Source organism: Limulus polyphemus, unplaced genomic scaffold (assembly GCF_000517525.1).
Source record: "Limulus polyphemus unplaced genomic scaffold, Limulus_polyphemus-2.1.2 Scaffold7386, whole genome shotgun sequence".
In the NCBI taxonomy this organism is placed as follows: domain Eukaryota; kingdom Metazoa; phylum Arthropoda; class Merostomata; order Xiphosura; family Limulidae; genus Limulus; species Limulus polyphemus.
The window spans coordinates 2055-22388 of NW_013672996.1; the positions used below are offsets into that span (position 1 = coordinate 2055).

General features: G+C 35.3%; 1 protein-coding gene across 1 annotated transcript in view; it reads right to left on the reverse strand.

The window, feature by feature from the left end:
• Positions 1-2341: 2341 nt before the first annotated feature.
• Positions 2342-20334, reverse strand: part of LOC106474579 (CAD protein) — a gene marked incomplete at its 5' end in the record, with an annotated part of 32099 nt that continues 14106 nt past the window's right edge. Inside the window, 3 exon segments of the mRNA XM_022402893.1 lie at positions 2342-2497; positions 7648-7881; positions 13417-13605. Of these exon segments, the coding sequence (XP_022258601.1) occupies positions 2342-2497; positions 7648-7881; positions 13417-13605 (579 nt within the window).

The window sequence follows — 20334 nt, forward strand, 5'->3', positions numbered from 1 at the left end:
GAAGTGTCTTGCATAAGATACAGAGATGAACAAGTGCAATCTGCCCAGACGAAAAACATTTGTGTGAAGCGCCTTGGATATATAATATTATGGCAAAATGTGGTCGGCCCAGGAAAAAACATCCAGGGGAAGCACCATGGGATATGTCGAATTATGCCAAATGCAGTCCACCTGAGCAGAAACACCTTGCATAAGATACAGAAATCAACAAGTGAAGTCTGCCTGGGCAAAACCCAAGGGGAAGTACCTTGGATACATAGGATTAAGCCAAGTGTGGTCTGCCTGGGCAAAAACATCCAGGAAAAGTGCCTTGGGATACTACTGAGTCTGTCAATTGCAGTCCATCAAGGTAGAAAACTATCAATGGAAGCACCTTCCATAAAAAATTTATTTTGTGATCAACAAGTTCGGTCACCCCAGGTAAAACCATCCAGGGGAAGCACCTTGCATCCAGAATATTATGTTACTACATAATCAATAAGTATAATGACAAAAGCCCTCTTCTCACTGAGTGGGTACATATGAGCAATGAAGTTTGATTAACTTTATTGTACAAACCACATTCCATGGTCCACCAATCCAATAACTGGGAACTGGAAGTAGCAAGAACTCCTGTGATCCCCTAGAAGAAAAGGGGGGTATACACACTGGGGAGTCAGGAGGAATGCACACTAGAGAAAGTACAATGGATGTCTGCAATTCCCTATTTTGAAAAACAGAAAGACCCCTATTACAAGAATCACGGGTCATAAGGAATCTCCATCTGGTGTACTCATGAAGTCCATGAGTGATGTTCCCTTTTATAAAAAACAGTGATAGAAATATATATTATACACACACCACCAGATAAGTGGCCAATGGTCTTACAGAAACATCCCATCCACCCCCAGATCTGAGGAGTGAGAAACTGGAGACCAAAAACAAGGAAGTTTTATAACATCCACCCCTATTTATGCTAGTCCCTCATATATTTTACAACATTCACCTCTATTTATGCTAGTCCCTCATAGATTTTTATAACATCCACCTCTATTTATGCTAGTCCCTCATATATTTAATAAAATCTTGGTACACATTTGTATTTTATAGCACTCATTCAGTTTTGAAAATTAACATTGAGAAGCAAAACTCTGAGGAAAAAAATGTTAAAGGGAAGTCATGTTTAACAACTTTTTTTCCTACTGGTAAGTCAAGTTACAGTACAGATTGTTACTATGAATCACTTACAAATCAACAGTAAAAACAAGAGAGATTCTCCCTACAGCTACAGCTGTAATTAGATATCAAATTGGTCAAAAGATGAACTATGAGCTAAAACATTTGTACATGAAAACAACTCAGAGCCATTCTATGAGCCGCTATGCTAACAAGAGGGATCCTAAATATCTGCAGTACTTCAAATTCTTTTAGGCAGGGTTAGAGTAAATTAATCCACGAGACCTTGGGCGTGGTTAGTTATTGAAAGGGTTTGACCTTCTGAGTCCAAAACTGTAATTAGATCTCAAATCGGTCAAGAGATGACGGACCTATGATCTAAAGGTTTGTACTTAAAAACAAAGAAACTTTGAACCATTCTATGAGCTGCTATGCCGTGGCTAATAAATGTATTAAATTTCACTACCCAAAGAAAATCAAGTGACACATATAAAACAAACTTATATAAGACATATATACATACATCAGTATAATAATACTTACACAGTAACCAGTAAACACCACATTCATACCTACAAATCAAAAGTTTAAAACAAGCAAAAACATACCTATGAAAAACATGAAGATCATACATACACAGTCAATTTTTACTTTTAGCACACTGTGTGTTTCAATTATAAACGCCAGTTGTATTATAGTATTAACTTAGGTCTCTTTAAGAAATGCTAGACATATGGAACACATGACTGAGTGGGCAGTTTTAATATAAAAAAAACACACATTAATGGGCATTTACACCTTAATTTACAATTAATGACATTTACTTTTTCTATATACACACAATAAGACTGAACTATGTACTATATCTATTGGTTGTATGTTACACCAGTGATATAAGTACACCTCCACAATCATCATAATTATGGGGGTGCCAAGTCATAAGGAGGCCCAAATCAGCCAGAATCATAACTACAATTATAGTGAAATAAATGTAGGAGGTCCATCTTTTGTAGTGATGCCACTGTGTTACACCTTAATTTGTGGTTGGTAATGTTTTCATCTGTTCATTCTATATAACATCAGTTAAATATGAACTACTTGTAACAATTCTTTCTGCATTTTCAAAATAAAGAAAAAATAAATATTTTCTTTTTACTACTAGCAAAGCTAATTCTCCATAATGATGTTAAACATTTGCACTTACCTCCTCATCTACGGGCTTCAGATAAGGTTCAAATCCACATACATTTTCATCTACCATTCTTAATGCTTTCTGAAAAGCCTCTTCAAAAGTTCGACCAATTCCCATTGCTTCTCCAACACTCTTCATGGAGCTGCCAATCTGTTAATTCATTAAAAAAAGGTATAAGGTTGGAATCATGTCATAGACTAATCTAAATGCAAGGATTTCTGTTTTTATTATTTCTTATGTTATGAGTCTTGTGTAGGAACTGTATTGCTCATCAGCATACTGTAGTTAACATCAGTCCTACATTGTATATTTCCATAAAATTACTCCACAGTTGATATTTTGAATTGCTTGAGTGATTTCCAAAGCTCTATTCAAGTTCACTACAAAACAGAACTAGTTTCTCTAGTTTAATTCATGAGATTCTGCTGCCAATTATTTGGTGATGATTGATGGTTTACTGAACAAGAGATAGTTTAATGGATGAGTAATGGTTTAACCCTTTCGCTAGGCCTCGGTCCCAGGGACCAATCTTGTAACCATTTTGTGCTTGTTGGTTTTTGTACTGTAACTTTTTAATACAGTATGCATACCTTCATGAAATATGGCAGATTATCATTAAAAATAACAAGGCTTTCTTACACAAAATATAAATTTTTTTATTTAAGTTTTAAGATTTTTTAATTAAAGATTTGCTTGTGCATTTTTTCTTTTTCGAATGTTAACTATCCCACATACAAAGTAATTCTGATTTTAAGATTAAAACTACCTTTATGCATCAGAAAACTGTCAAATTTCATTTGTTAAATCTCTGTAATCTTCTAATAAAATCTAGATAAATATCAAACACTATTTTCTCTATCTTATCGCTGTACAGGTTTAGTTGAATTTATTGAGCTTGTAACCACCATAAAAATTTGGAAATAAGATTTAAGTTACATTTTGGTTCATTCTAGAATGGCTACAAATGGTAACATTAAACCACAAATGTTTATTCCAAATAGCTTAAATCTCATAACATTATACATCTATTCATATTTATTATTTTTATTTTATCAACCTTTAAGCTACATTTGACTAACATTACAGAAGTTGCAATCATGGCACACATGCTTCTCATGTTACCATATCCATTAACATAATACTGGTGTTTACAAAATGATCTGTCTTTACTTTGTTCTAGTGGACCAGCATTTTGTAAAATACATTCACATTTTGGTTATAATACATTACACATGTATACATATTATTACTATTAACAAATAAATTCTTACATTTCAGTTTTCTTAAGACATAAAACAGTAAATAAAGAAATATAGAAAACAACAATCTCTACTAGTTAAGATTGTAAAGAAGTTTGTGCTTGCTTGCTGTACCTTGCATGCCTTATCAAATTACGTACGTGGAGGATGTAAAACAAAATAACTTTTTTAAGTTTTACAGAAACATTTTGAAAAAAAAAACTATAAACTACTCTACCAATATCACACAATTCAATTGTAATTTATCAGGCTTACAAACTAAGCTTTATTTAGGTCTAAAAGGATATTGTTTTTCAAACATCATTTTCTCTTATCCCTTCCTTCCAAGATTGGGAAAAGATTAATCTTGAGAAATAGAAAACTTGAATTGGTTGAGAAAACCACGTAGAGAAAATTCTGAGCTTTTGATTGGTTATAAACACATGACAGAGTGAAGCGAATGTATGTTAGCAAGTATTTCCAAAAAATGGAAGAGGGGAGGCAGGGCCACTGTGTTTGATTTACTAGACATAGTCGTATCTCAGTACATAGAAAAGATAGGTTCTTATTTTATATTCTAGCTTGTAAGTATCAGTAATTTGAGTTTTTAATTTGTAATAAACTATAGACTTTGTATTTCAATATCACAAACATCTAATTTGAAATAAAGCTGCATTCAACATACCACGTGACACACTAAAATCTATGTTTGGAAATTTTGTTTTAATATATACTTTCAAATTAAAAAATTAACTTTAGATTAATTTAGAAATTAACTAATGTACAATACTAAAATTTGAATTATAATCTGCAATATGATACCAAACTTATTAACATACATTCATAAAATAGTAGTTCAATAAAATTTTGAATGCAAGTCTACAAACATGATGACATGGCCCTTGACCACTGACTATACGAAAACCCATAGCAATAGGGTTAGTGGACAAGTGTCGGTTTAAGGACATGATGGTTTAGTGAATGAGTGTTGGTTTAAGAACGAGTGATGGTTTAGTGAACAACTGATGATTTAATGGAGGTGTGATGGTTTAATGAACGAGTAATGATCTAATGGAGGAGTGATGATTTAATGGACAAATGTCGGTTTAATGGATAAATGATGATCTAATGGAGGAATGATGATTTCATGGACAAATGTCGGTTTAATGGATAAATGATGATCTAATGGAGGAATGATGATTTAATGGACAAATGTTGGTTTAATGGATAAGTGATGATCTAATGGAGGGATGATGATTTCATGAACAAATGTTGGTTTAATGGATAATTGATGATCTAATGGAGGGGTGATGATTTCATGGACAAATGTTGGTTTAATGGATAACTGATGATCTAATGGAGTGGTGATGCTTTAATGGACGAGTGATGGTCGAAGGAAAGATGATGGTTTAATGAACATTGGTAGTTTAAGGGACAAATGATGGTTGAATGGACCAGTGTTGGTTTAATGGGTGAGTGTGACGAGATCTAAAGAGATTGAAAGAAAAATCTAGTTTCATTCAAATTAAAACCTGAATCCAAAACAACTTTCATTATTAGTGTTAAGAGACAGTATAATCCTCTATAGTTGTGCTAATAAAAAATGGTCACAGTAGAAGGGTGTGATGACCAGAATGACTAAGAAAATTCAACAAATTTCTTTGAGTGCAGCAAAATATTTACATTATAGAATTAGAAAAACTTAACACACAAGTTAACATGAAAATAAGCCTCAGCTGACAAGATATAACGGGTGTTACAACAATAGGAAAATCTGAAAATTCAAAACTGAAGAAGTGATAGGTAGAGAACACCTAGCATCAGCATCATGCAAAACTTACCAGTAGGAAAACAGAAGTAGCAAGAGAAAATAATTGTAATAAAAAATTTTACTCAGCCAGTTTCACATGCAAGTAGGTTGACTTGGTATTGTGTGCATAAAATAACATACTGAGTGAATATGTTCATGAATTCTATGAAAATTAAGGTGTAGATGGTCTTTAACCAATAGAGCTGTTACACAAAAGTTAGCATTTTCCTACATTGAAAATATATTTCTGATAGATACTTACCTCCACTCAGAAAATAGCTTTTCTCGACTAGAACTACTCTCTATTGGTTGTAAATTTTCAACACACACCAATATAACCTTCCACCTCCTGTTTCTGCATATTCACATGCAAATGATCATGCAGCAGCTCTCCACCAATAGGAGTGCGATACCAGAAAAAATGGCTTTGAGTATTTTATTCATATCTGGGTAAACCTACTAAAAAACTCCTGTGCAGGTCACAGGACTATTTTTATGTTGATTCTTGAAAGTGGAGAGATTTTATCAGTTTCCACTGCTACTGACCAAGTTTCTCTTTAAAAAGTTGGTTATTTTTCATTTGAAAGTTGATTTACATGGCTATAAATACATAATATATGCGATGTTGTTGTTGTGAGCAGCTTCCATTGTACTTGACGCTTCTTAAACGCGTTTTTACACAAAACCTCAGGCACAAAATTACCTGGTTAAGTAATTAATGGTTGGGTGGAAAAAAGCCAATGCAGCAATAAACCGTTGAAAAACATGTAACATTCAACTGAATGCATATGCATGTATGTAGCTTATAATTTATTCAACATAAATAGGCATAAAAAAACTTAAAAAGCAAGATAATTAAAAATTGTTAATCTAAAAAAAAGGAATAGGGATCATCAAATAAGTACAGAAACAATTTGAATCCAAATGGGAAGATTATATTTTCAAGCCTACAACTAGTAACTCTACAGAATAGTAAACAAACTAGGCTGGAAATAGTGTCTACGTTATTTTCTCAAGCTACAAATCCCTCTTTTGACTCCGCTAATATTGACAAGTACTATAGAAAGTATTATGTAATAAAAATGTCTTTACCAGACAAGGTATTTTTATTCTCTTAAAACACTTACAGGTGTTACTTACTGTGTTAGCTTTTGACTTACTGGAAAAATGAAAGATTTAAACTGTTTTTGTTACTTTATTTTATTTTTTTCAGTTTAACATTGCATCTCATATACAGTAAAACATTAACTTTTTAGAAGGATAAGGAAGCAATAAATCATAACTAGTTTAATATATACGAACTATGAGCGAAAAAAAGACAAACAGTTCTGGTTTCAAAGTCACTAACAAGGTGGAATGATAATCGAGTAAAGAAGCACATTATGCTAATATAACAGGTAGTCAAACAATGATTTATAAGCATAAGGAAAAGTTTTATTAATCAGGCTTGACCTCTACTGATATCCTTGTTGCCTGCTGACACAACTTCCATCACATTCAATTTTTAATGTCTTTGTAACAATATATAAACCTTGCACTGCACCTGAAGAAGACAGACCAATGTTCTGTTGAAACGTGTAGTATGTTCTAACAGAAATAAAACTTTTCCTTAAAAGTTTTGATGGACCAAGTTGGTGGTAGGTACCAGATAATATAAGGTTAAAGATTTGCTGTTATATAGAAGTACTCTTTTCTCAGTTATTTAATTTCAAAGCATTTAACATATGATCTTTTTTTTACCAACTTATCAGATTTCTTGAAAGTGTAACTCTGAACCAAGCATGAAATCTCTCCATAATTAGACCTGAAGCTCTTGCTAGTTTTACATGCGGTTCTTTCTTGAACCTTTGTAAGAGTTTCTTTAAACAATTTTACTAGTATTAGGAAAAACTGAGTAGTAGTTAAATTTTAATGTTTAATACTTCACACACTATTCTATATATTATCACAACATAGTTTAAGTCAAAGAAACTGTTTTACAACCATAGATTGTAACATATTAACAAAAAACGACACATCTTCAGAAACTGTTTGTAATGAGCTTAAAATTAATTTTCCAGAAACATTTTTTTAAAACTCTTCAACTGCTCTGTAAAAGCACAAGTCTTCAAATAAATCTTCCAAACACAAATCATAATTAATTTGTCCCTACAATATTTAAACAAATTAAAAGACACACACACATATATTTATGATTCATTCATTTATACATGTATTTATATATGAACTAAAGAAATTCCATATTACATTACCTTATTGCTTACTCTTGCAAATTTTCCCAAGTCCCAACGTGGAATTTTTACTACACAATAATCCAAACTTGGTTCAAAGCAAGCTGTTGTTGTCATCGTCACACTATTGTGTAAGTCTAGCAAGGACATACCCAAGGCTAGCTTGGCTGCAATGTAGGCTAATGGATATCCTGTGGCTTTACTGGCCAAAGCAGAGCTACGTGACAGTCTAGCATTTACTTCCACAATGTAATACTAAATGAGCCAAATTAGGTTGGCACAAGAAAAAAAATAGAGGAACATTAAGTCATGCACACTATTTAAAAATAAAAAAAATTTACAGTAAAGTTAAGTTAAAGCTTTTCTTTTCAAAAGTAGACAAACAATATGTTTTTTTTTTTATTGACAGTATCTGCCAAGTTTTTACACTGGATGACGTTTTAATAAACACAGTAACTTCAATAATTGTACACAAAGAAGAACTAAAACATTTTATAGGATATTCAGTAGTTAAAAAAAATTCAAACTTGAAATAATATTGCTTTGTCTAACTAATAATTGCACCACACAAGTTGTAAATCACTTGGTGAGCATGCAGCTCACATTACCGTATTGAATTACATAATGCACAAGCTGCTCTCAAGCATATCTTGTGCAGGATTTTTATTTTATTTTTTCAATATCTTATCTTACCTAACCTAATAAGTCAAATTTTTACATTTTAGTTACTTTTATAATAATAAACAAATATTATACATGAAAAACAAGAAATAAAGTATGTACCTGGATCTTCTTTACTGTTTTTTTTAGCTGTTGACTGTCAACTTAAGTCGATATTTTTATACTAACAGTACTGCTACACTAAAAAATATTTTATTTAATTAAATACTGCACCTAAGAACATAAAATAATAACATGGAAAAACCAGACAATGTCCTATAACTAACGTAATTTTTCTGGCTTTGTAACTGTGCATTAAGATGCCTTTAAAAATTCAGCTTAGCTCATCAATGTGATTCCCGTGAAAATAAATTTGAAACTGAATGACGAAACAGAAAATGCCCAGTACAGAAAACAACATAATATAACATGTTATTTGACAGAGTAAAATTTTGCTTTCTTTTGGTTATAAATAATATAGTATAAAACATCAGAGGGAACTATTGGCAGTTTGTGAAAGAGATGATGTGACAGGTGGGCATGGCAAGAGGGTCTGATTTTCTAGTTTATGGCTCTGTAAACAAATTTGATTGAAGGCTAGAAAAATTATGTTTTGCCTGAGTAATATCTATATTATAATAAGTAATTTACATTAAAAACCATACTTCTTGGAATGGTAGCAAGTAACTTAAAGAGGGAAGACCTAGAGAAAAAATGTAACAATTCTCATACCAGAGGAGATTGAGGATTTTTTAAAATATTTCTTTACAAAATTAAAAACATAAATGTTATAATTTTAGTATACTGAAAATTTATTTCCTATAGGTACTTACCTCCCTCACATAAATAGCTATTCTCGTTCAGTGCTGCCCTATATATACAAAAACTGTTTTTTCGCATGCCACAAGCCTTTAATCTCCCACTCAACTGGAATTGACTGATTCCAATGCACCTCTCATACAAATAATCATGCAACAACCCTCCACCAATAAGAATGCAACATACTCTCTTGATGCATATGACTCCCTCTATTCAATTCTACCGAACTATCACTTCGAGTATTGGCAGAAAATGAAAGCACCAGTTTCAGTGGGGAGGAAGGGTGAGAGGAGGTAAATACCTATCGGAAATACATTTTCAGTATAGAAAATTATAACTTCCGATACAGTACATTGCTCCACTCACATAAATAGCTAAAATCCCACATTGAAAAGGTGAAGGGAAAGAAAGAAGCATCTTTTGAAGGTGTCCAAGAGGAGATCTTCAAAATTGAAGACCTGATGTGGGAGACCACACAATTTCTGAACCAGATATACCCTTCGCCCATCCTGGAAAGATGTCACATATAAGGGCCAAAAAATGGAGGAGCACATCCAAGTGTGAGAGAACTATAGCAGGATAGGGAGCTGAACCATACAACATTTATGAAACTCAATCCCAGAAAATATAAAAGTGGGTATGAATAAAAGGATGTGCCCGTAAGTGTAAAGTGGCTCAGGTGCCATGGACTGTACACAGCAAGTGAACTACATCCAAAACCAAGCCACCAGGAACTGACATCCACGTGGGGGGTAAGAAAGAGGATCAAACAATCCAAAACCCAGGTCACTGGGAACCGACATCCATGTGGTGGTAGGAAAGAGGATCATACCAGTGGCAAGTGAACTAGAATCAAAAACTCAGCTGTCTGGTGTGGGTAGAAAAGAGGATCATACCATCTTTGCCTCAAGTTCATGAGACCGGAGGGAATCTATTGCCCCCTGATCCATGAATGGGGCACATGAAAATATGAAATATTGATTGATTATCCGGGAACCCAACATCCAGCATTGAAAAGATGTCTGCTTAATGTAAACCATCTCCCTCAAATTTCAAATTAACTGGAACCCACCCCAAGCGTAGTAATATCCTTGAAATAATGAGCTTCAAGGGATAATGGAAGGGGAAGAACCATAATAATCTGCTAAGACCTCCAAAAATGATGGCATAACAAGAGTATAAAATGAGGGAGGTAATATAGACATCTGTAATACATATGTGAGGACTTGTGTTGATTGGTTCAATTCTAAATCCAAAACACAGTCATTGGGAAGTGACTTCCATGGGGGTAGGATGAGGAACCCCAATCGAAAGTTGAACTGAAATTTTGATGGCTCACTCCAGTTTTTGTTTCAAAGTGGAGAATACCACATCACCTACAACAGCAGAACACCCCCACCCTATTCTTAACTGAATGGTTTTATAATCATTTCAATATTTTGTTAGCATTTCATTAACCCATGCAGGAGGATGCCTCCATGGTGCACCACCCCAGCAGCTTGGAACTCAAGAGTGGTAAGGACTCTTAGACTCCACTAGAAGAAAGGGGGGGACAAGGTAGAGTCCAGAAGAATGACAAAACCTGAGACAGTGCAATGGGTGACCATGGAAACCTATTTTGAAATGCATACTGATTTATTATTTCAATACAAGGTATAGCAGGGATGGGCAGCTATCCCCTTTTGTTTACCCATGTAATCCATTGGTGAGTACAGTCTGGGACAGGCAAACTTATGAAGCAAATCTATCAGAAGGATAAGCCTACAAGTGATCTTGTGGAACACCCCATCTCCGCAGCATGCATTGGATGGAATGATAATATGTTAGTCAACATGGCTTACAGTACAGACTTGAATGGTTAAAGAATACCTGGCCAGGCACCACTTGCCACAGAACTGGGTCCAGAAATAAAATGTGGGACATGCCTCTGAAAAAGAAGAGGTACACATACTAAAAGGTAACTTACCCAGTCACAGTCTCATGAAAGAGTGAAGGATGGCAACAGATGGATGACAGTACCCCGACAAGAAAGAAAGAGCTACCCAAAGCAGAGAATGGGAGATTAACATATGAGAGGTACACCCAGTGCTTGACATATGAAGTATCTCCAACAGATAGCAGGTAGACATGAGGGGAAAAGGGAAGGTGCATGATCAGAGTGAAGACACCAGGAAGTTATGATGGGAAGAAGGAGACAAGGAATAAATAGCAAATCAAATCACAATCCAAACCCAAAGGGTAAAGTAGGAAGAGGAAAAAAAATCATAGACAAATGTGGAGTAAGAAGAGGAAAAGTGGGAAATGGGTTGAATGGAAAGAAGCATTGAAAACAATGTAGCAACCAACAACATGTACTGGACAGAGAAGGTCATCTGGATCTATCTGACAAGAAATGTGGAAGATGGTAAGAAATAAACCACATGAGCCACTAAAAAGTAGGTTCATAAAAGTGATCCACAGCAAAAGAAACAAATCAAGCCAAAACAGCCAAGAAACCAAAGCAGTGCGAGCCAACATAGATCACCCAGAAAGACCTGAATAAGAGTGACATAGATGCACAAAATGTTGGGGAAGAAGACTGATGGAATGAGGAAAAACTAATAAAAACCTGTCTAAACTTAACAACAACCTAAGTAAGTGGATGATGAAGCAGAGACCAAAAACAAGAGAGGTAACTAACTGGGAAGTAATAAAACATTCCAACAGGAAGAGGAGCCACCAATAATTAGAAAGATTGAGAGAAAGTGGGAGAAAGTGTTAGTACTGTAAAATCAATTAGCAATGAGGACAAAAGCACCTGGAACACCACCGTCCAGGAGATGTATGTCAAGTGTGTGAGTTAAAAAAAAAGGAAATCCATTGTTTACCTCAAAGGGAACAAGAAGGAGTGGCCCCTTGGCTAGTGATATAAGCCACCACCATCAAAAAGACAAAATGAAACAGGATCAGTCAAACCAGACAAGAAGAAGAGCATGAACTAAAGCACCTTGGACTGGCAAAAGTGTCTGGGTGTGAAGGGGATAAGACCTTTTGACTGGAGAGCATTATCCTGAAATCTCCTACTGATAGAACCACACCCCACACCAAAACCCATAATAGTAAAATATCTTATCTTTCCAAAGGTGGTGGACTATATTTCAAATGTTTGGGCCCCCAAACTCGATCAGTCAATTCCAATTGAGTGGGTGATTAAAGGCTGTGGCACTGCATATAGAGGGCAGCACTAAATGAAAATAGCTATTTATGTGAACGAAGTTAATCTACCATATCGGAACTTATAATATTAAAATTTGATTTGTTAACAACATTTTGATACCAAGTTTATAACTTGTCTTCTCAAAGGGTGTTCTAAAGTAATTGAAACCACCTGTGTGGACTTTAATGTAAAAAAGACAATTATTTAAAGCTCTGAATACAACTGTGATAACCAATAGTGTAACGAATATTTGTTTTCAATATGTTATTTTAAAACAAGTGGATTGTGTGCTGTTCGTTTATTGTTGAAATTTACCGCCAACAAGTCAAAGACACATACTATAAAGAATCTGGCCCATACATACCTATAAAACCTGACACCTTGCAATATAATAGACAATTTATCACAATGAATAATTCATTAAGTCTCCTTTTGAAAGTTCAAAAATTTGTTTAATGAAATAAGTGGTTTTGGTTTGTTATATACAAAAGAAACAACACCTTCTTTCATGTTACATGTCAATTACAACATCTACACAATAGTCCAACTGTACTTCTACAACACCTTCTTTCATGTTACGTGTCAATTACAACATCTACACAATAGTCCAACTGTACTTCTACAACACCTTCTTTCATGTTACGTGTTAATTACAACATCTACACAATAGTCCAACTGTACTTCTACAACACCTTCTTTCATGTTACGTGTCAATTACAACATCTACACAATAGTCCAACTGTACTTCTACAACACCTTCTTTCATGTTACGTGTCAATTACAACATCTACACAATAGTCCAACTGTACTTCTTACTGTTTAAAAAATTAACAAATTTCAATCAAATACACTGAAACTTAACAACAAAAGTTCTAAGTTCTTCTTAACTTCAATCCATTAGCTATATGAAACTTCCCCTTTAGAATTTTACTTCTTTCTTGTTAAACATAAAGCTGCACAATGAGCTATCTTTACTGAGTCCAAAATATGGGTGAAACCCATAAACTGTGTGTAATAACCCCCTTGAGCTTACATTGAGACACAGAAAATTATTCTAAAACTAAACAGTTGAAATTGAAATATGTGTACCAATTACTGAAAAAACAATTACTTACTTCCTGAGACTTTGGATTCAATGCATATTGTACATTACATTCACCTACAACTCCAAGATGCCTGATAAGACGAACAGCAGTTGTTCTAAGTTTGTTGTATTCTCTGTTTGTTAGGGTCTGGCTAGGTGCTACAACAATGGATTCTCCTGTGTGGATGCCTAATGGGTCCACATTCTCCATATTACAAACCTATATATTTAGGTTAGAAAAAAAAGTCTTATGAATGATATTTTTCTAATACAAGCTTCAAAGTAGTATTTTTCTGCTTTTGTACATTTTTAACTGATATTTCTGTGTTTAAAATCACAAAGTATGTTTGAAGTGAATCAAGTTACCTACCCTAATATATATAATGACTGTTTCCTTACACTTGACATCAGTCACTTAACTTGATATTGTTTATATCTAAATATACATATGTGTGTGTAGTATATGATTATACTATATGCTTCTATCTTTTCTGTAGTATAATAATGTTTATTCTATGTAAATTACTATTAAATACATTTCTATATTAATGATAATTTAACCACAATTAAAACACATAGAAATTGTTTATTCTGAATTGATTCTTTGTTCTGAAAATGTGGATATTTCATTTAACACATGGTCAAGAAAACTGTTACGTCAATCTTGCTTCAAGTTACCTTTATTTCTTTGTTCTCAAACGTAAATAATACCTGTTATCACCCAGGGAAAACATTATTTAATATGACATGTTGTGTAAGGATGTCAACAGCAGTATCTTCAGTAGTTGTTCAAATGATATCATAGAGGTTATAGTCCACCTATGTTGTACAGAGAATGACCAGTCACATTGGCAGCACATAGTGCTCTGGGTAAATGCAAAGTTTCATGAGAACTAACAGAAGTTAACATTTACAATATATCAACTATCTCATTTCCAAAACAGTACTACCTCCTATCCCATATTGCTAGCTCAACCTTCATTTGCCTTCTGAGCATTGGTAAATTTTCTGAACAGTGCACAAGTCTTTTATACCTTATATTTTTTGCATGATTACAGCAATATGTGCTGATCATGTGACCACCCTCCACCAATCTCATTGTGCCCTCTATATTAGCACAGGCAGCTCCCTCTACCATTGCGAAACAATCCTCACTTTCAAGAATGGGCATATACAAACCCAAAACAAGGCCAAATCAGTGGGAAGGAAGGGTGAGAAGTGGGTGAGGAGAAATAAGTACCTATTGGAAATACGTTTCCAGTGTTAGAAAATGTTAACTTCTGAAACGGTACTGTATTCGCTCCCCCATAGCTAGAATCCCACATTGAAAAAGTAGTAGGGCCAGTGAAGGTGCAAAACCAAATAATCCAGTGGAGATTGACTGCTGTGAAAAAAACAGGTGTGTCTAAAATAAAATGTGAGGCACACCTATGGGGTATAGCACTACTTCTGAAACAGTAATGCTCTTCACCCAGTAAAAAAAGTGAAGATGACACAAAGGGAAGAAATAAATAACATATGTGAATAGGGCTAGAGGACCGTATATGAATAGGTCTAAGTGCAGTCTACTCGGGAAAAAAACATCCAGAGGAAGCACCTAGGGATATGGCATATTATGGTCCAAGGACAAAAAACAACATGGAAGCACCTTACATAAGTTTGTATGATCAACAAGTGCGGTCCATCTGGGCAAAAAACATCCAGGTGAAGAGCCTCGGATTGATATCAATATAGCAAAGTGTGGTCAAACCATGGGCAAAACATCCTGGGGAAGCACTTTGGTATATGTTAGAGTATGTCAAGTGCAGTCCAACTGGGCAGAAAACATCCAGGGGAAGCACCTAGGGATATGATGTATTATGCCAAGTGCAGTCCAAGGACAAAAACAACATGGAAGCACCTTGCATAAGTTTGTAAAATCAACAAGTGTGGTCTGAGGAATGACACAGTGGAGGCAGTGCAATGGGCTTCTGTATTTCCCTATTTTGAAAAGCAGAAAGACCCAAATTATAAGAATCTCGAGTCAGTATGAATGGGCAATACTCCCTATCTGCTTTACTCAGGTAAACCATGAGTGTTGGTCCTCAGGAGATAGTGATAAAATAGATGATATAGATATAGAAACATCACCGGAACAGTGTTAGGTGGTCTTACAGAAACACCCCATCTCAACAGTAAGCATTAGAAATGATGCAGTGTTAGTGCTAGTATAAAAAGATTCAGCATACCAAACCAGAGAGCACCTGCCACCAGGTGGGATCCAGAAATGCAAAGGAAAACAACTGTAAAGAAAAGGCAAAATAATAGCACAAGTGAAACAAAATGTCAACTGACCCCAGTCAAAGGCGAATATAGATGCGAAGAATCGCCATAGGTGGGAGACGATAACCAACAGAGGAGGATACAGCAATATCTTGCAAATAATGTGCAATGAACATATTTGGAGTTGTCCACATTCCCGCTTATATAATCTCCTCCAAAGGACAGCAGATCCAATTCATCCGACCAGCTAAAGACATGGTGTGTCTGGTGCAATGACACAATAAACAGCCAACCGTCTTCCACCAACATGTCAGAATAAGCTAGACAGATGAGTTGTTGAACCCAGGCAATAAAAACAAGAGAAAGATCATGGGAAACAGAGGGATTCCAATGTGGAAGAATGGCAAGAATGTGTACCACAAAAGGATTCAGTTTGAGTCATATAACAATGAATGAAATAGGCAGGGCAAAGCTGACAATCGGGATTGGAAATGGAAGGCAGGAAAATAGGAGAGAAGGAAAAACAACCTTCATGAATAGCAAATGTCTTGGGAAGGAAGTAATGATTGGGATAAAGGAGAACATAAGAAGCATGGTAAAGGGCACGGCCAACATTAATAATAGCATAAATATCAGAAAAACTACAACCACTAGCAAGGAGGAGAAGAAAATAGGTCTAAAGGGAAAGATGGTACAAAGAACACACAGCAATATGTTCAAAAGGAGAACGAGCAAGAGCATGAAGAACGACATTGAGATCCCAATTCAGAAGCACAAATGGACAGGCCAAACAAAAAATATGAAAGGAATGGAAAAGAAGTGAAATAACAGGGGAGGAGAAGGATCTATGAAAATGGGAAAAGCAAAAGGTGTGGAACAGAACAGCATGATAGCTAGAAACAGTGGACACAGACAAACCTTGATCAAATTACCATGTAAAGAGCCTGACAAGTAAGAACAAAAGTAGGGGAAGGACTGAATCCCTGATGAATGGACCACTGGCAAAGATAGACCAATGACCCAAAAGAGAGAGAACCCCACTAGCAGTAAGAGTAGGTGAAGTCAAAGCAAGAGTAACTGCTTGTTCCATATCCAAGAACCAAAGTGGAGAAGACTGGGCCTGACTGAGATGGGAATTGAAGAGGGCCCCCAAATGAACAAGGTATTGTGTGGAAGTGAGAAAGGACTTTTCCACCTTGATTACAAACCACACCCAAGCAGACTCCCAAAGAAGGAAGCAGATTGAGCTTGGGAAGAGGTGAGCAAGAAACAGTCATCCAGATAATTGTGAGTCCAAAGACCCAATGAATGAAGATGACCTGCAAAAGCATAGAAAACATGACAGAACACATAAGGACAGGAGGCATAGAACTGGAAAACATCCTCCCAGTGGACAAACAGAAGATAACAACATTACTCCTGACCAATGAAGATATGAAAGTAAGCATCTGTCAAGTCCAAATTTGGTTATCCAACGTCCCAGAGGATAAACCCAACAAAGAGAGAGTGGTAGGATGAATCCATGGTGAATCATGGTGTGTCCAGAAAGGCATTTAGCTGGGACAGATCGATAATAGGTCTTCAATATCCCATCTTTTTGGGGACAATAACCAGATGGGAGCAAAAACCCAGACAAACAGGCAACACACGTTCTACAGCTCCCTTGTGAAGAAAATTGAGCAATGACTCCGCTAATCGACTGGACGAAGCATGATTCCAAAGAGGAGGAAAGAAACTAGGAAAGAGGTTAGAGGAGGAGGGGACCGGAATTGAATGCATAGACCCTCTGACAGAACCTGTAACACCCATGGATCTGTCGTGAAGGGTTGCCAGATGGTGGGAAAGAGTTGTAACCTGGCCCCTACCTGCCCGTGGACATCCCATCACCAATAAAGCTGAACCTCAGAGGAACAAGAAGAATGGCCGTAAGGAAGGGAACATTGGAAGCATGGTAAAGGGCAGGGAAAAGAACAAGGTGCATGTGGCACTCAAACTGGCAAAGTTTGAGCAGAATCAGCAGGGCAAAACAAACAAAAAGCAATGGAGGACAATAAATAATGCAATCTCTCCACATTGACCCTGGACTCCAAAGACACAGGAAGACCCGCAAAAACCATTTTGTGCAGAAACAGGGCCTGATGAAGTTCTCTCCAGAAAGAAAGGGGAAGGTGTACCCCTGCAAGTAATGCATCCTGCCCGAGAAAATCCCAACCACACAAGACTGATGTGGTCAAGGACAACGTCAAAGCCAACAATCAGACCATATTAGACCACAGGAAGGTCATGAGATCAGCCGAGAAATGATCATGAAACTGGTGGAAGGCTTGACACAAAAACTGTAAAGAAGAAACAACACATAAAAGGTTGGTCAAAATAAGGTGATTCCTAATAAACTGGGACCTATTAAAATGAACCAAAGCATCAGGATTATAACCCCACAAGGGAAGGAGAGGATCTAAATACTTAGAACCCAAATAGGGATTCAAGGCACACATTGGTAAGCAAAAGAGAATTGTTCCAAAGGATAAGGTGAATGAGACATGCCCACTCCTGACTGTACTTGATCAGCAAAATCTTGAGCATTAACAAAAATGTTGGGAGAAGGAGCAAAATAATAATAATCAGGACAAGGATCTTCTCCCAGCAAAAGAATCAAGGGAAGACATAAAATTTGACATACCTGTTCAATAAGTCTTAAGAAAGGAGTGGTTGTCAGACTTTCTTAACTGTTAGCATTATGTGACTGGCCAAAAAAAGCTAGGGCAAGAAAAATTGTCCTCACCCTGATGAAAAACTTCCTCAAAAGCATGGTCAAGGGGACGAAAGGAGAATAGGCAGAAGAAGCAGCAAAAGGGTCCAACTCCAACTGGATTAACTCATAAATCTCCATGGCCAACATCGGCAACTCGCTGCACGGGAGATTAGTAACATGAGTGTTGTCCATATTGGCAGGAACTTCTTCATCTGCCACATCAAATTTGAATTCATAAGTCCACATGGACTTTTGGAAAAAGAGCAAACAATAGTAAAGGAATTACTAAATGAATGAGTAATTCCAACTAAAATTGAAAGCTAGCAAGAAAACACACATGAACATAGCAGAATTCACTTGAAGGACAACTGAAAACACATATCTAAATACTGTAGTACCAACTGAGAAAGTGAGGATTGCACCATAATGGTACAGGGAGCAATGGGATTTGTGGAAGATGGTCACATGATAAGGACATGTTACTACAATGACAAAAAATGTAGGAGTATAAAAAAAAATTCAAAAAATTGCTATTCAAAAAATTTACCAATGCCTAGAGGGCAAATGAAGGTTGGGACATCTATGGGGGAAGGGAGGAGTACCATTTTGGAAACTGCATTTAAACAGTCTGGTATATAGCATCTCAGCATGAACAGTTGGAAGAGAAGAGCCAGTAAAAGCATTTCTCTCACATAAGTAAACAACAAATACACACAAACACAGAGTTTGTGTTTCATTGTAATAATAATAATAAAGATTGTATACTTTGTTTTACAGTTTGTGTCCAGTCTCATTATTTAACTGTATATTTTAAGAGGTGTAGTATTACTCCTGATATCATGATCGAATCTACTGTTATGTAGCAGACATACCTGGATATAGATATTCCACATATATACAGAGTAAAGTTCATTAAACTTTCTATTGTTTATACCTATTTATTTATATTAAAATTCAGCTTTAAAGGTATAACTAATTTTTTATCATTGTTGTTTATGTATTGTACAGAAAGGAATTGCCTTAAAGTAAAACTAGCTTTTATTTTTCTAAACATTGTGTTTAAAATTGATAATGCATAAACCATTTGGTATTCGATCTTTCTGAATTCCTAACCAATGTGAACAATCAAAGAAATTATGATAAAAAAAACAGAAAATATGCACTGCTCCTTAACCTGAGAATTACTGGTTGGGTCCATATGGATCACATCAGCTTTTAAATCACATGTGTATAAACTACTTATGCACAAAATTCCTAGTGAGCCTATGACTTTATTGGTTAAATTGTACTAAATAACAAATCAGTCACACACACAAATTGGTTTAACTCTTTCAGAATGGGCTCGGTTCCTGGGACCGACCTCTTAACCATTTTGTGCTTCTTATAGTTTTCATGCTATAACTTTTAAATTAGTAAGCGTATGTTCACCACATTTGGCAGATTATCAGTAAACATTACAATGCTTTCATGCACAAAATATAAATTTTTTATTAAGTCTTAAAATTTTTTAAACAATGTTTTTCTCATGCTTTTTTTTTACTTTTTGTATGTAGCCTATCCAACATGCAAGGTAATTTTCATTTTAATCAGAAAATTTTCAAATTTCACATGCAAAATATTTATAATGTCCAGATTGTTATCAAATGTTTCTTAGAAAAAACTTTATATTTTATCTTTTATTTTCACTAACGAATCTCTGTACAGGTTTGGTAGATTTGACTGACCTCATAACCAACATAAATAAATTAGGAAATAAATCTCTTTCATTCTAGAATGACAAATTATAACACGAAAACATAAATGTTTAGACTAAATAGCCTAAATCTCATAACATTATACATTTATATATATTTATTACTTTTATTATATTGACCTTTCAGTTATGCCTGGCTAACAATACAGAAGTTACAATAATGCAGCACACGTTACCATATC